This window comes from Zingiber officinale, chromosome 1B (genome assembly GCF_018446385.1).
Source record: "Zingiber officinale cultivar Zhangliang chromosome 1B, Zo_v1.1, whole genome shotgun sequence".
Classification (NCBI taxonomy): domain Eukaryota; kingdom Viridiplantae; phylum Streptophyta; class Magnoliopsida; order Zingiberales; family Zingiberaceae; genus Zingiber; species Zingiber officinale.
The window spans coordinates 99,844,704-99,861,803 of NC_055986.1; the positions used below are offsets into that span (position 1 = coordinate 99,844,704).

The window sequence follows — 17,100 nt, forward strand, 5'->3', positions numbered from 1 at the left end:
AAGCTTGTCCTCTTTTGTTTTCCAATAATGTGGCCGACCACTTGAAATTAATTGAGGAAATTTTATTTTATTTCTCTCAATTAAATTATGTCAAGGAAATTAAGGAAAATTTATTGTAATTAAATTTCCTAATTTGCCTAGGCCAAGGAATATAAAAGAAGGGGTGAGGGTGCCTTCACAAGACACAACATCTATTATTCCTCTCCCTCTTTTGTTCCTTGGTGTGGCCGGCCAACCTCTCCCTCTCTTCCTCTTGTGGTGGCCGAACCCTACCCTTCTATTGGAGCTCTTGTGGTGGCCGGATACTACTCGGAGAAGAAGAAGAAGAAGGAGAGAAAGCTAGCATCTCTTGGAGCTTGGTTAGTATTTTGTTTTTCTTCCTTGGTGAAGCTTCCTCTTTGTTGGCGAACCTAGCTAGGAGGAGAAGAAGGTGATTGGTGGTTCTCGTCTCGGAAGATCGTTGCCCACACAACGTCCGAGGTTAGAAGAGAATACGGTAGAAGATCAAGAGGTTTTCTACAAGGTATAACTAGTAAATTTTATTTCCGCATCATGCTAGTTATTTATGGAAATAATACCAAATACAAGAGGCTTACGTTCTAGAATTTCGAATATGTTTTTCGAAGTTGTGTTCTTTTGTTTCTTTCTTTTCCTTGTGATTTGATTGTTCTTTTTGGTTAACCTAAAGTTATTTTAGGAAATTAAATATTAGCTTTCTATTAAAGGTTTTGTCTAGTCGGTGGTGGTTGCTCCCATATCCAAGAAGGCCATGTGCCTCGCCACGTCAGTACTGGGAACCTTTTATGGAAATTAATATTTAATGGAATTAATAACTTAAGGAGACTTGGGTCGAACGTGTTAAGTTCCGCAGGAGATCCAAGTCAAAACCTAAAAGAACAAATAGATTAAGTTTTGGATCAAACGTGTTAAGTTCCGCAGGCGATCCAAAATTTAATTTAAAAGAACACATGGTAGCTAGGAAAAGGTTCAGACCTTTGTACAAAATTTTTGTACAGTGGAACCTATAGGTTTTCCGAGTAGCAACCAACATGGATACCATATATGCGCGACCACTTGATCACGTTAAGATCCGCATATAAAGAAACATTGCTGTCCGGATTGTGAAGGGGACACAGTAAAAGTATATACTCTCTTTATTAAACTTAGCATATGATTTTTCTTCGCATGAATCTTCTAGAAGGAACTTATTTTTTGGTGCACTTTTCGACATGTTCAGCACTATAATTCCTTACCCTGTCTTGATCTCCCTTCTAATCCTTTCGAGTACCCTTTACCAAGTCGTCATCATCAGAGTCCTTCCATTATCCAACCTAGAAGAGCCGACCGAACACGCTTACGACCTGCTAAAAGCGATCTCAGCAGGATTAGTAATGTAGAAAGATAATTATGAATTTCAAAATCTTATCCTCTATTTACTTAAATTAAAAAAAAAAAAATGCACTCCTCTCTCAGATCGATTTGCAACTCAATTGCATCATCCCAAATACTCCTTTTTAAGGATTTATAGGGAAATTCCCTCTCTGGTCATTATCTCTAGGATATGTGAGCTTGAGTAAGGTTGTGACGAACAATGAAAGTAGCAAGTTTAGGCACAAGCTCCAAACGATAACAATATCATTCCCATTTTACGATATCCATGAACTAAAAGAACACAAGCACAAAACAAAAGATCCACAAAAGAAACACATGAACAAAAAAAAAACATATTCCTCAAATGTACGACCACATATTGAGAATCTTATTATTTCTTTTAGGATACTCTTTTACAGCATTGCAGACCTTGCTAGATTGTTCAAATGTACATATTCCTCAAAAGTACACCATGTTGTTCACTAGATTCTTCATTCACGAGGTTTAATTGAGCATCGAACTGGAGAAACCACATATTCAATCCTCGAAAGTCCGATATAAAACATTAATTATTCCCCCATTCAATCCTCTCCGATCTTCTTTGATATAGTTCGGATCTTTGATTCCGAAATGTTAAGCTCAACAAGCATACAACACAGAGTAGAGTCTTCTTTCACTCTTTTTGCATTGACTGAAAGCCACATTGATTTGCAATCACTCTATTCTTAGGAATGGAGTCTCTTCAACCTTTTTGCAGCATGAATAAAGCCCTCAATGACCTGCTTCTCATCCAGTTGCTTCTTGCAAATGGGTCGTTATGTAAATCCATAGGATAAGACGTTAAAAATTTAAACCACACCTAAGAGCACACCAATCACACTAAGGCAGACTGATGAGTACCTGAGAGAGGAAATGGCACTGCACTCCATGAACCATTTGTTCCTTTGTTGGGTTTGGGTTACCACTCACCTGCACCATTTTGAAACTTGTTTTGGGTTTTCAAATATCTGTCAGAAGTTCTTTGAGCAGGAAATTATTAACGCGGACTTACCAGATCGAAGTGCCTCCAGTATCTCCACAAGGTAGTTGTCCCAAGTCTTGACAAATTTACTCTCTGTTAATGATCTACAAAGCGTAAGCATAAGTTTCAAATACGATAATATGTGCTTACCAGATCATATATGCATGAGCATGAATCCTATTTTTTATTTTTTTTCCAGTGAGATAACTTTGTATTATTAATGTTGCCCTACAAGTAGAACAGTCATTGAAAGTGCAACATACAGCGAAAAACATAACTTACCGTTTGAGTCTTAAATCCATTGGATTGAGTGTTATCATAGCCACTCAGGCCATTAAATTCTCCACAAGATATCAATGACCTGGTATGTGGAACCCCTGTCTTTCTTGACTTGTAGAATTCTGAACCAGCTGTGAACAAATAATAGTCCATGAACATACTGATGAAATAAGAATACTACTAGGAATCAGATTTCAATTTTTATCTGGATTGTTTGTAAGAAAGCAAAAAATTTACCACAGACAGAGGTGCTGTAGAAAGTACCATAGACTATTTCATCTTCATCCTCATCTCCAGTTGGGGTTTCTAGAACACTCAAAGCATTTCTCTGAAGCTTTACTTCCACCCCATTCTTCAGGACCTGTTTGTAAATTCAATTGTTTTTTACCACATGTTCATTAATGTAAGGTTGATATTTAAGAAATAATGATATAAATGAATTCAACCAAGTAATCTGCAATTTTAAGTTTCTATAAATCATGCATCTGATATGACAAAATGACTAATCTTATAGTCAATGATTGTTGAAGCTCTTCATGGACTACAATCTGCTGGCACTTATAAAAATCTATAAGCATTGCTAAACATCTTGCATAAAAATCATGATATCAAGAATATTCAACAAATTTTGTAGAATGAATTCTAGATTGCTTATCCATATAGATAAAACAGAAATTTTTACAGGGTACAAATAAAATAACAATACCTGTTTGATGAGATTTTCAGTGTGGATCATTCATGTAAAAGAATGATAATTGTACTCATTCCTTTCAAAGGAAAGTACAAACAATAACAAATTGGGGAACGCAATTCTCAACAGCAAATTTCAAAGAAGACAGACAAGTTGAATCAGATGTAGCCTAGCTGAGTTTTCCAACTTAGCATATTAAGTGTCAGATTCAGTTTAAAACAAATTTTATCCACAGAAATAGTAAATTCTTCCACGGATACACAATAATTTTACACAGACTAGCAGAATCTACTGTGTTAAAAAAAAAGGGGGTGTTACCAGCCAATGCCAACCACCAAGTCCAACAGCCTTCTTGACAACTCCTTGCAACCCAACCAAAACTGATTTTGTCCTATTGTTACCAGTAATGATGACTTTAGTGTGTCTAGGAAGCACTGAGAGTTCTTCTCCACTTTCTTCCTGAGATGAACAAGGTGTATGACCTGCGCAGAATTCAGCCTCCATCTGAAAAGGGCAAAAAAACATTATTTTTAATTATTTATAAACCATGGAATATAAGAAATTAACACTAATCCAACTTCTAAATGGCCTTTACTGAATATAATAATTACATGATCATACAAAAGAGGGAATGGATGTGGTTGCAATTACAAGGTAGACTTCCAACTTGTATAATTCCTTCAACCATAAGGTCTCATTACATTGTTAGTGCACAGGACAAGCTTTGGCAAGTTGCACCAAGAGTCAGTAAAAGGGCTGGCTAAGGGAGCAAGAATGATACGAGTGAGTAGACCATCCAATCTACTCCAAGATAATTAGAAACAGGTACACAAGTTGTAAGGTAAAGGGACCCCCACTAAAAAATCAGTAACCCACATGGATTGCGACTGCAACTTGTTAGTCAAGGACAGACAGCTATGGGAGGTGACAGCAAATGCAAGAAGCGGGCCTTGTGGTGGGACTTCAATACTAAATGTAACCCAGCGTTTCAGGTTGAAACAGGCTGGTTGATGTGAAACAATTGGAAGAAATTACAAAAAAAGATTGCTTAATTTTTAGGTCCCCCAGTTTAGAAAATTATTGATGGAAGTCATGATGATCGTATTGTGCCAACCAATTGTGAAAGCGATAGAACTAGAATTTGAGGTTCATCTGATTTTATCCACTAATAAACTTCAATTCTAAATTATCAAGTTTTTCATCTTTTCACAAAGATTAAGAAGAGAAGGCATGCATTTAGTTTCAGATATTCTATTGGAAAGCTACAATAAAAGAGGAAAAATAAATTTTAGCATTAATTACGTAGTTTTGTATAAAAAAAAATGTAACTTTTTTCTAGCAAGGTTACACTAATATTTTTAATCCATATCAACAATAATTTTATAAAAAAATCGTGCATTACTATGAAAGCATGGATCAATTGACGTTGTAGAGACAGAAATCATAGAATCTACCAGAGACTAGATCAAAAGGTCAGATGGAATGGATTCCATTACACTAACGCATCGGACAAACCTTCTACTAAACCATTTTCTCGAGGAAAAAAGTAGCAATTTCAAAAGGAATAAAGGTTCAAGCTACTTCTTTTCACCTGGAAAGAAGGGGGAAATGCACCGAAGTTCCGCTCAAAATCCAAAAAATCTGAGATCATAACCAATTCCAGAAATCGAATCCAATTCCAAATACCAAGAAAGAAACCAAGTCGAATCAAATGGATCCATACCAATCCGTAGATAAGAAAGAAGTTGAAAAGGCAAATAGCAATTTTGAAATCGGAAACGCACCCCAATGCCTCGATCCAGCAGAGTACATAACAGGAACCCGAAGAATCGCAGAAAATGCTGCGTCAGCGGAAACTGCAGCCCCGTGTTTTCTTTCTCAAAAAAGAAAAAAAATCGCCAAATTGCACCTGGAGAATGGATATAATTGCTACTGAGGTTAGGGTTTAGGACCAGATGAGAAGAGACGAGAGATAAAGCAGAGCAGAGCAGAGCAGAGGACGAGGCATAAAATTCTTCCGGCCAACTGCCGCAGAAGTAACGTTAGCAGGAATGGCACCTGCAACCGGCGCCCAACAGCATACCCTCCTCAAACCATCATTCGGTCATACGCCGGGGACCCGCCTCTCGATCACGATCAGAACACATCTGGTTGCTTTTGCAAACTGGTAAGAACTTGTGGCGCCGATTGTGGTGCAGATATTATTATCATGGTCCGGTCGGCTTCAATTATTAATGGGACATTAAATAGGGGATGATATTTGATGGAGCGGTTCAAATTTGGTGGAAAATGAGCCGGCGGTAACTTTGACGCAGAGGGCCCATCAAACTCATCAGACGCGCAGATTGACAGTGTCAGTACCGACACAAAACTCCAATTTTAAGGGTCGAGCGAGGGGAGCCCGCCACATGTCCTCCCTGTGGGTTCAGAGTCTGGACAGAAGAAATGTTCACAATGATTGGGAATCAATGAATCAGGGTTTTCGCCCTGTAGCCCTAATCCCTAAAATAACCTCAAACCCCCTCTCTTTAGATTTACCAAGAAGTCTCATTCTTCGTTACTCTTGATGATCCTATTTTAGGGTTTAAGGTTTATGAGAGAATTTGGAGTTTCAAGCTTCTGAGTAAGTCGAGCAAGCTGAATCGATCGCACAAGCCAATCATGCCAAGTGGATTGATCAAGCTAGAGGACGTCTCATTCCATTATACCTATTTCGTAGTTTAAGATGTAGAAGCATACCACCTTTGTTACAAGTAATATTGTTTTCCAAATCATCATTCTAAAACTAAAACACATCAAAAGCATGAGCAGATCAGATGTTTATTAGTGATCCTGTCAACTACATACATCATTTACAAGCAACAAATGGTTCAATCAACACCTCTACAATCAATCCCCAGTTATCAAGTCAAGAGTCGAGTTCTTTCAGCTGCTCCTTTTCCCTGCTCGAAGTGAAAACTGATAATCATGGCTTTAAAAGTAAACAAGCTAGAAACACCAGCACAAGCTTCTTAATTTGTCTCTTTATTTGCTGTTATGATCTTCTGGTGGTTGATGAAGGAGTTCACCATGACAAAGCTTCTGCTAGCTGTTTTGCCAAGTGTAGAGTTTGAGATTATTTCCACCTCCTATCCAGAGAGCAGCAATCTTGAAGAAATAATAAGTATGGGCTTAAACAATCTTAGCCCACAATTCGATATAAATTAATGAAAAACACTTTCAGTTTTGGTACAGAAAGAAAACGACCTCAAGTCATTCTAGTGATATCTACCTCATGCAGCCATGCTAAAAGTTTATGCTCAAACGAGGAGGAAGACTCATCATAATCTCCCTAACATTCATCCAAACCAACTCTTTGCTTGCTAGAGAACGTCGAGTGTCAATGTAAAATTATATGTAATTGGTATCAATCATACCTCAGGTCAGCAGGTCATACCAATCTATCGCACTTACGTATTCCAGAGCATCGAGTTAAGGGACTGACCTCCCGAGTTGGGTCGACAAATTGGCATCTTTATGTCGACCTCCCAAGACTCTGAGGTCCCTGAGCTCTCCCCTTCAAAGGCTCTGAGCTCCCTAAGCTCTTTACTCTAAGCTCCCCGAGCTCCCTAATCTGAACTTCCAAAGCTCCCTACTCTGAGCTTTCTAAGCTCTTCCTTTCAAGTTTTTACGATCACTTGCATGGTTATTGGCTGCAAGTAGACATGAGCCATGATTCTCCCAATCATCATCTCTGCAGTCAGTGGTCAGTAACAGCTGAATTATCGACATTAATGAAAGCTGCCATAATTAATGCTGGCTGGAACGGTGAACAATTTTAAGAAATTGTAGGCACGATCTCCACAAGTAACTCCCAATCCCACACCTATAAATACCAAGTTATGTCGGTATTTGAGGGGATCTCGCTCTTTCTAGTTTTTTTTTTTTATTCTCTTGACCCTTCCACACATTTCACATACTGAGACTGACATAAGCATCGAAGGAGTTTTGCCGGACAACTCCGGTGCCCCCTAACTTTTGCTCTCTTGTGTGCAAATCAAATCACACCTCCTCCTCAATATCCAATTGAATTGCAGATTTCCGCAGCATGATCAATAATCACTGAGACAAGGTTTGGTATCCGAGTTGAAGTTTCAAGAAATATCATTCTTAAGAAAAATAATTTCACGAATTTCTAAAACTCATGTTTGGAGATGATTTTAATTTATAATGAAAATTTACAGTTTGGGCACAAAGCCATATGACTTGGCATCACAACAAGACACTGCAACAAAAAAAATAAAATAAAATAAAACACACACACATCACAAACAGATTTTATGATATATACGGCTATTTAATAACCAATAACAACATAAAAGGATGCGCATCTTCATATCAAACAAAAGGAGCAGCTATCTATTTTTCAACACACTGAGTAACTATAAAAACCTATAGTGGATATGCTGTTAATTCATTAAGAGCAAAAGGATATGATATTACTACTCCTAAGCTAATAGAGAAAGATCAAGATGAGAGTTATAGATCACATCTCCTTGTTGGTTTTGTAATATGACTAGTTAGTATCATGAAATATCATGAAATGAGTTGAAACAAGAGAAAAACAACCAAATTACAAGTCAAATGGCGTTGTTGTTGTATAAAGTTGAGGGCAACATTCCCTTGGGAAGGAAGTGTGACCCATATACCTTCAGTACATTGTTCTTATTCTTACATGAAAACTTGACCAAAATCTCCAGATGAATATACAGAAAGCAGTGTAAAAAAAACAACAGACTAGTTTTAGCCGATCTTAGTTTATGATACTCAGAATCAGCTACGACAGTTAGATGAAGATCCAAATGCCAGAGATCTTAATAAGGTAGGTCAGAAGACGGTATATTCCCTAGAGTCCGCCTATGGCACTTCCCTGAGGAAAGGATATATAGTTTCTAATTAAAGTATACAAATTGGTGCTACCAATAGGTTTAGAGAGGATAAAACTTATATGAAGATCCTCTTCACTAAAGATGTGATGAAAAGGTTCATATAACGTCACAGTTTGGTTTAGCTGCATTTTGACACAATAAATAGGTGTTGCAGTTTGATATAGTAGCTTTCGCAGTTTAATCATTCTGCAATTCAGCCATCATGGTTTGATCAAGATGCCAAAGTTTAGTTTTGTTGTATATTGGCACATTAGATAGATGTCCCATGTTGACTATAATATGCAATACAGTTTGGTTATGCTAAGTGATACAATTTAATTATAGTTGGTTCACAATTACAGTAGGTGTCACAGTTTCATTGAGGTCCCACAATTCAATTTGGTTACTTAATGTCACAGTAGGTGGGTGCCCCATTTTGTTGTCGTATGTGTAATATTTTGATTATAGTAGGTGCCACTCTTTTGTTGAGGTGTCATAGTATGATTTTGCAATGTATTGGCATAGCAAGTAGGTTTCACAGTGAGATTAAGTAAGGTGTCATAGTTTCATTGTACTAAGTGCTGCAATTCAGTATAAGAAGACAAACAACTTTGATATTAGTATTGAATGTGTCATTATATAAAAACCCTCAGCAAATTCCCCTTCAAATAAGTACTAAGTGCTGCAATTCATCCAATGACCAACACTCTGCTTCAAATGATAACAACAAGACCAAATTAAGAAACTCAAACATGAAACACTTGCTTTGCCGAGTGTTAAAACCAGTGAATATAGCCAAAAAGAAGTTGCAGCGAGAGTTTTCAGAAGAATACCTCTTTGGATAACCTCCATCATTGAATATTGCAAATGCAAGATTTCCCTGCCACTGCAAATTCCCCTTCCTCCGGCGCACTGCGTATTGCAAAGCAAAACATTAAATAAATATATTTGTAATGTTCTTAAACAAAAGAGCTGACCTTGAATGGAACACTTGGACATGAGCAAGGTCTCTGCCATGGGCATCAGGCCAGCTAACTTTCCTTCTTCCATCCCTCACCATCACCTGTTGCGGCCGCTGCTCTTCCTCCCTGATTGGCTTCTTAAGGTTGCTCTTCAAAGGAGAAGGAAGAGGAGGAGGAGGAGGGGGCAGCTGTTGGTCGACAGGATCAGCGCCATGGCCGTTGACACGGGCGGTGGCCCTGTTGCCCTCCCTCCCCTCACTGCTCTTGCCGTTGTGCAGCGTGATGGGTGCGTAGCAGGAGCACAGCGAGGAGGTGCTCTCACTGTCTTCTCCTGAAGTCGACAGGATCATGGCGTTTGTGTGAAGGTCGGGTTGCAGGGAAGAGGAGGGAAGAAGACAAGCGGTGGACTGTAAAAGGTAGGAGGGAAAGGGAAGAGCGAGGAAGGAGACGGTGTCATGTCAAAAAGTTGGTAGGTGCATGCCAGTGCCAGGGATGATGGATGGCTGCTGCTGGCTTTTTGTTGCCACTCTCCCTGTGGTGTGGCTGGCACTCACTTTAGGAGCAAAAGAAGCACCTTTTAACCACAACTCCATGAGTGAGGTTGCACTATAATGCTCTACTTTGGTTCTTATTCATCCTCTAGCTCGGACTTCGTCTGGTAGTTTCTCCCTAAGTTAAAGAGAAAATCTATGGAAATTAGATAACAGAAAACAAAGATTAGAATATATACTTTCCCCCCAAAAAAAAAGTTATGCATGTAAAATTGTAAATGGCGGAAAACTGCAGAATTTCATTACATATCTTCCAAGACATTTTTTCAGGGATTTTTTTTATCAGTTTTGTAAAGAATTCCATGCAGATAACATAATAATCAGGTTTAGTCTCTGAACTCGCTTACCCAGCATCCATCTTTCTTTCTGTTGCTGCTTGCAAGTAAGGATGGTTGCAGGTTGCCAATGCAAGAAGCCATCAGTCTCGAACAGGATGAAAAGAAGCCCAGCCAGCTCTATCGTGGCTAATGCATCTCGTGGATTCCATTATTTTATATTGTTGTCAGATAAACTAGAGAGCCTTGGCAAAGAACAATGAGACGAAAGGAATGGTACGGCATTTGCTTTTCTGAAGTGGAATCCACTGAATGTTGCATTCCACCCTCCCTTTGAATAGAATGGTGCTAAAAGATGAATATATTCATATTGATTATTCTAAATGTATGAAAGATGATAAATTAAAGTAGTAAAAATTTATAGCGATCTTCCGTAGATCCGTAATCGACAATGGTGAAATTCGCTGTCGGAAGAGCGATCACAGGATCGAAAAGTCCTCCACGATTCCACGAACCAAATCTCACCTCCTCAGATGTCCTTCTCTAACTCTCGTTGTCTTCGTTTTCTTCTTCGTTCGTTTGTTTTCTTCCTTGAATGATCCTTGGACGCTCCCCTTTATATAGGGAAATAGCCCAGGGTCATAATAGACTTTTACATTATGAGTAGTGGGGAATGTGGGTCATGTTTTCACGTTTCCCACTTTCCCATTTCCTACATCTCCCACTCGTCCAAGATAAGGGGAAAATTTTTAAAATAGGCATAAACAGTAAAGTTATTACAAAAATAGGTAAAATTAAAACTTTTTACAAATCTAGGTGAGAGGACTTCATATCCGGGATTTAAATCTCGGTTCTTATTTTTTTAAATTTATTTTCTTATATTCCGGGATTTAAATCCCGGATATGAATGAATTACCGGGATTTAAATCCCGGTAACTTTTTTTTATTTTTTGTACAACTTGTTTCTTTTTTCATTTGCTTAAGTTTTATTTTAAAAAAAATTATAATTATTAATTTTATATTGTGCCGCATGTGCTATGGACCTATTACAAAGCTAAAGTTTCATTTGCATGACGCGGCTCCATGCAAAACGAAATCAAATGGAATCTTAATCACGAAAATTTCGCTGACATACAGCGAGTAGAAATCACGCTGACATGTCACGGGAAGAAATCACGCTGACATGTCACGGGAATCCTACTGATTGATTAAATGAGCAGGAATCAAATGGGCAGAACAGATTGATTAATTGAGCAACAGTGACTAATTAACATACGCAGGCCGCAGCGCATCAATTCTCTATATAAATGTGAAGCGAGGCTCTGAAGCGAAAGCTTTCAAAGCAATTGAGGCTGCGAACGAGCTAGGAAGAGCAAAATTGTGATAAAACAGGTATTTTTTTTTATCTCAAGAGCATTTCTACAAGTAGATTAAAGATGAGTTGCTTCATGTGCAATATCCGTAAGGTTGTTTCATGTGCAATATCCGTAAGCAGATGAGTTCTCAATAATTGTTGCTATTTTTCGCTATGCAGAGGCACGACCCTTATAAACCTAGCTTAGAGGGTATAACGATGTAGCAATTTTAGTGAGGAGAACTTGGTTCATGTCTTGATTAATTCTACGGTCTGTTAACGATTGAGCAACTTTGTTTCCATAACTGGTATGATCGTTTTTCTGTTGAATAGTTAGTTCCATAAATTGTGCTAATCAGTTATGCAAAGATGCTAATAATTTTATAAGTCTTCTTTTATTTTCATTTTTTTGTTTTATTTTATAATCTTTTATTATAAATTCTTTATAATTTTCTGTTCGTTCTTACTTTTCCTTTTTGGCTTCCTATAACAAGATCAAAAGTATTTACTAAATGCATATGACAATAAAAACAAAACGAAAAAAAAAAAAAGATGAGACGAACATGATAATTGTGATCATGAGCTTCTTGTTATATTAAAATTTAGCAAAAAAAAAACAACCAGAAAATCATAAGTTATAAAAAAAATTATATTCATATCGAAATAACGTTTCCCTTATAACTCAATTAAAACAAGCTGTGCAATAAACAAATGTTATTTTACCTTGGACGAATGCCTCTTTCTTAACATATAAATGGTTCAAAATTAGGAAACTTCTCAGGATCTATCAAATAATCTCAGTTGAATCAGATTTAAAATAATCTTGATCAAGAAAATTATTGCCTTTCAAAAAAGTCTTGTTCAAGAACATCCATAAAGCTAAGAAAAAACATATTAAACAATGTAGTGAAAATATATAGTGTTTGTATCCTATGTAGTTTTTATGTTAGATTTGTATTATAACTCGTTAGTAATTTGGTTGTATAGGTTTTTGCTTTTTTTAAAGTATTATTAAGCATAATGTATTTAGTACATTTAGTTTATTATTAAATAAAATTTTGATGCGTTTAAAATAAGATAACTTGACAATAAATTTGAATTTTAAACTAATGAAAAATATTAATTTAAGAACTAATGAAAAATATTAATTTAAGATATGTGAAAATAAAAAATAATGTATTTCATTAGTTTAATTAAAAAAAACATGTTATGATATTTTGTTTGTTGAGAATTTCTTTATGTTTACAAATTATAGTTTATTTAAAATTTGGTGTACCATTACTTATTTATTGTAGAATGACTTCAAGAATAAAAGTCCTTATTAGCTATGGAGGTAGGATCGTTGAGGGTGAGCACGGTGCAGATTATGAAGGAAGGGCTGCATCGGGTAGTGTTTTTGCAAGAGAACTTTGAGTATAGTGACCTTGTTGAGTCAATAAGCCAGAAATTGGAGCTTCGATCAGATGATATTATATCTGATATAATATATAGATTGTCTTGTATGTCAAATGTAGTCATCCATTATTATTGTATGGAGGTCAAAGATGGTGATGATATACGTGCCCTTTGTTAGGACTGAAAAGTAGCTAGAGGGGGGGTGAATAGCTTCGCGTGTGCTCGTCGTGCTTCATTTCTTGTTTCTTCAAAGTGATGCACAGCGGAATACAAAGAAACAAACTACAACAATGCTAACAATAGGATTTTACTTGGTATCCACCTCACAAGAGGTGACTAGTCCAAGGATCCACGCACACACACATCTCCACTAATAAACACTCCTTTTCGGTAACTACCGAAGGCGGAGAAGCCCTACAAGACTCTCAATACAAGTAGAAGAAAGGGTAGTAAAGAATAAGCAAAAGCTTACAAGAGATGTAGTAAAAACCCTAGCTTCTTCTTCTTCTCGTTGCAACTCGCCTCTTGACTTGGATGAACCTCCAAGAACCTTTAAGAACTGGCGGTGAGGAGCTTAGAGAGTGCTGGGGAGGAGCTGTGATGAATCTGGAATGAATCGGTGAAGTTCTACTGAAGGAATCGCACGCCAACAGCTATAAACGACGCCAACGGTCGAATCTCAATCGATTGGATTGCTCCCAATCGATTGGGGAGGCTTTGGATCGATCCACGGATCGATCCAGAGCGCCTCTGTGCTCTGAAAAAATGTCTGGATCGATCCAGCGCTTATCGCGCGAAGCAGCAGCGTCCCAATCGATCCCCTGATCGATTGAGACCTCTGGATCGATCCACTGATCGATCCGGAGGCTTTCTGTTCGTTGGGAAAAGCCTGGATCGATCCACTGATCGATCCGGAGGCCTGGATCGATCCACTGATCGATCCAGAGGCTTTCTGTTCACTGGGAAAAGCCTGGATCGATCCACTGATCGATCCACTGATCAATCCACTGATTGATTCAGCTCTTGGTTTTTACCCAAAAGTAAGTCCCAAGCCTCCTAAACCAACATCCGGTCAACCATGACTTGTTGGTACATAAAACCTAGCATCCGGTCACCCTTGACCAGCTAGGACTCTCTCACCAAGTGTCTGGTCAATCTCTTTAACCCACTTGGACTTTTTTCCCTTGTGCCAAGTATCCGATCAATCCCTTTGATCTACTTGGACTTTTCACCAAATGTCTGGTCAACCTTGACCCATCTGGATTTCCCTTGCCTGGCTTCACTCACCAGGACTTTCATACTGCCTAGCTTCACTCACTAGGACTTTCTCTTCTGCCTGGCTTCACTCACCAGGACTTTCATACTGCCTAGCTTCACTCACTAGGACTTTCCAACTGCCTGGCTTCACTCACCAGGACTTTCACCTAGCTTCACTCACTAAGACTTTCCTCGTCAAGTATCCAGTCAACTTTAACCTACTTGACTCTTCTTCATCCACACTTATCAGTCCCTGATCAGACTCTTCCCACATAGACAACTGCACCTACATTGTCCATGTGTCTACCTGTATTGTCAAACATCGAAACCATGACCAAGACTCAAGCTTGGTCAACTAGGTCAACCTTGACCTGACGGATATTGCACCAACAATCTCCCCTTTTTTGATGTTTGACAATACCACATGTTGAGTTAGGAAATTAGACTAATTCCATAGCCTCAACTCCCTTCATGCCAATATATGAATGATGGTTTCCTTCATTCTCCTCCTTTTCTAGAGGGTAAACTCCCCCTTTAGGTAATGAAGACCTAACTTAACCATACATTCTCCCCCTATTGGCACACATCACAAACATGCCCCCATCTATGGGCACACATCAACAACTTAACTTATTGAATAACTCTTCCCTTTGAGACTCTCCCCCTAAAGAGTTGCTCATCGTTGTTCACAACTTCACTTGTTGTGATCAACACGATAAAGAAGGTCTCATACCCTTCATTTATCCTAAAATCTGCATTCTTCCCAATGTAGTCAAATGCCCATCCTTGAGCATTTTGAACGTGTCACAACTTGTAACCACTTGAACAATGAGGATATGCACTCCCCATTAAAGTTCCAACGCTCAACCTTGAGCATATTTTTAAAAGAAGGTTAACCACCTTCCAAGGTTCATGAAAAATAGGTTTCATGCCCTTAGTGAGTAACTCCCCCTAAAGACATAGTGGTAACTTCTGTCATTGCACCAACAATGACTTGGAATCCCTAAACCTTTAGGAAACCCAAAATTAGAAGTTTCGAGATTCAAATATTCAAAATTTGAAACAACCTCAGCCTAAACTTCTTCTTAGTCTCACTTAGCCAATCCATCCTTGTTTTCAACATGAAAACACCCTTTTTATGTATACAAATGTATTTAGAGGGTTTGAAAAGGTTCCCTAGACTAAACATGGTTCAAAAGTGCTGAAATTAGGCTTTCCCAGCCAAAATCAGCAACTTGGATCGATTGGAGTTGGGTTCCAATCGATTGGACCATGCTGAATCGATTCACTGATCGATTCAAGCTTCCTGGATCGATCGACTGATCGATCCAGTGAGCTTCTGCTCGCGGAAATTGCCTTCTCAATCGATCCACTGATCGATTGAGGCACTCCAATCGATCGGGTGATCGATTGAAGCCCTGATATTTCTGAAATTCACTTTCAGTGAATTTCAGAAACCCCTAGAAAAATCTACAAAATTCCAAAAATCGTAAAAATTTGTGTAGACATTATTTAGGGTATACTTTATCATGGAAAAATAGTTTTCTAAGAAAATACTTCATATTTTCAAAGATTGACACAAACTTGAAAACTTGCAAAAACTTTAGTGTTTTCTTCAAGTTTGTGTTTAACTATTCAATGATGATTACTATCAAAAGATAGCCTTCACCAAGGTTTTCCAAAAGCATTTTAAAAATATTTTCAAAACCAATATCCCACTATGTTCCTTGGGCTTAATGCACATGACTTGTACATTAGCTTTCCCAATGATGGGAAAACACATAACTATGTGTTTTGATGAACTTAAAACTCAAGGAAATGCACTAACTCAGCATGTTGAGTTTTGTTCGTCTTCCTAACATCTCACTTGTATCTATTGTGCATAAAACACATACAAGTCATCTTATAGGTCTTTGTGAGATGCTAATTTTGGTTTTGCCCTAACATAGGGTTCATGCATATTTATCTAGGCATCTTGTAGATATTGACCATCCACCTAGGATGTCATTTGGTATATCACTTGATGATAACTGCCATTTGTCCTTAATTTTAAGGAAATAACATAATGCATGATAATGTTATGGCATACATCAAAAAGAAATAATCTTCAGAAGAAAATTTCCTATAACTACATGATGTATGTATGTCATGACATGGTATTTTTGAGTTTTTCATAATAAGTCATGAATGCACAAATAAAACATGATGTTATGGCATATAATGGGCAACCAAACATGGCAAGATTTAGCATAATTAAAATATACCTAGATTATCTATCTAAGTATCCTTAACCCTTAGCTAATCCTAAAGCATAAACCCTAGATTGCCCAATTTCCTTAAGAAAATGCCAAAACCCAACTTGACATTTCTTTAATATCTTGAATTAATTATGCCAATTAAAAATTTAAAACATTCCTCAAATGTTGGCATATTTCATTTTCCTATAAGAGTAATCACTTTAAATTAAGGCTTAGATTTGCCTTAAATTCCTAAGACAATACCAAAGTCCCAATTTGGTATTTCTTAACACTTGATTTCTTGTGCCATTTAAAGTCATCTCAAATTTCTTCCTTTATAGCACATTTTACTCTTTCCAAGAGTAACAATAAATCTATTTCATTTTCAAATGTTAACAAAAACCTTGAAAATGTTCCTTGAGTGTCAATTTCTTCAAAGTTGGGTTAACTACCCTTCTTCTCAGAGTTGACACTCTCTAACCCATCTATGGGATAGAGAAAATGCTCCTAGGAACCCAAAACCTATTGGTGCTCCTTGGATGCTCTAGGTATTCACTAGGGATAACTTCCCTAGATACCTTCCTAGTGACCTTGTTTGACTTCTTAGAAGTCTTGGTCACTTTTTCTAGGTCAAGTCTAGGGATTGCTTCCCTTGTAACTTTCTTTGTGACTTTCTTAGACTTCTTAGAAGTCTTAGTCACATTTGTTGTAAAAATACTCTTAGAGATAACTTCCCTTGTATTTTTGGCTTGACCACTAGACCTAGGGTTGGTTCCATGACTATATGGAACCCTATGGTA

General features: G+C 37.7%; 2 protein-coding genes across 6 annotated transcripts; both read right to left on the reverse strand.

Moving 5' to 3' along the window:
* Positions 1 to 1,702: 1,702 nt before the first annotated feature.
* On the reverse strand, positions 1,703 to 5,403 carry LOC121970227. The gene is made up of 7 exons (XM_042520795.1): positions 5,147 to 5,403; positions 3,681 to 3,866; positions 2,909 to 3,032; positions 2,675 to 2,802; positions 2,423 to 2,485; positions 2,272 to 2,340; positions 1,703 to 2,171 (listed from the first exon to the last, which is right to left on the reverse strand). The coding sequence occupies exons 2-7, from the start codon at positions 3,864 to 3,866 to the stop codon at positions 2,097 to 2,099; spliced, it is 645 nt and encodes a 214-aa protein (XP_042376729.1). The 5' UTR covers positions 5,147 to 5,403; the 3' UTR covers positions 1,703 to 2,096.
* A 763-nt stretch (positions 5,404 to 6,166) lies between these two features.
* On the reverse strand, positions 6,167 to 10,284 carry LOC121970237. 5 transcript variants are annotated; one of them, XM_042520833.1, is made up of 4 exons: positions 10,130 to 10,284; positions 9,247 to 9,900; positions 9,103 to 9,181; positions 6,167 to 6,490 (listed from the first exon to the last, which is right to left on the reverse strand). In XM_042520833.1, the coding sequence occupies exons 2-3, from the start codon at positions 9,579 to 9,581 to the stop codon at positions 9,121 to 9,123; spliced, it is 396 nt and encodes a 131-aa protein (XP_042376767.1). In that variant the 5' UTR covers positions 9,582 to 9,900; positions 10,130 to 10,284; the 3' UTR covers positions 6,167 to 6,490; positions 9,103 to 9,120. The 5 variants fall into 5 exon arrangements, with proteins under 5 accessions (XP_042376767.1, XP_042376759.1, XP_042376741.1 ...); XM_042520825.1 differs by having other exon boundaries at positions 6,167 to 6,509; XM_042520807.1 differs by having other exon boundaries at positions 6,167 to 6,450; positions 10,130 to 10,283.
* Positions 10,285 to 17,100: the final 6,816 nt, after the last annotated feature.

Coding starts and splice junctions, on each gene's coding strand:
- LOC121970227 (XM_042520795.1), bottom strand. CDS start 3,866: ATGGAGGCTGAATTCTGCGCAGGTCATACACCTTGTTCATCTCAGGAA. Junction 2,803..2,908: donor CTACAGCACCTCTGTCTGTG/GTAAATTTTTTG, acceptor ATTTGTTCACAG/CTGGTTCAGAATTCTACAAG. Junction 2,172..2,271: donor AGTGCCATTTCCTCTCTCAG/GTACTCATCAGT, acceptor CCCATTTGCAAG/AAGCAACTGGATGAGAAGCA.
- LOC121970237 (XM_042520833.1), bottom strand. CDS start 9,581: ATGATCCTGTCGACTTCAGGAGAAGACAGTGAGAGCACCTCCTCGCTG. Junction 9,182..9,246: donor GTCCAAGTGTTCCATTCAAG/GTCAGCTCTTTT, acceptor TGCAATACGCAG/TGCGCCGGAGGAAGGGGAAT.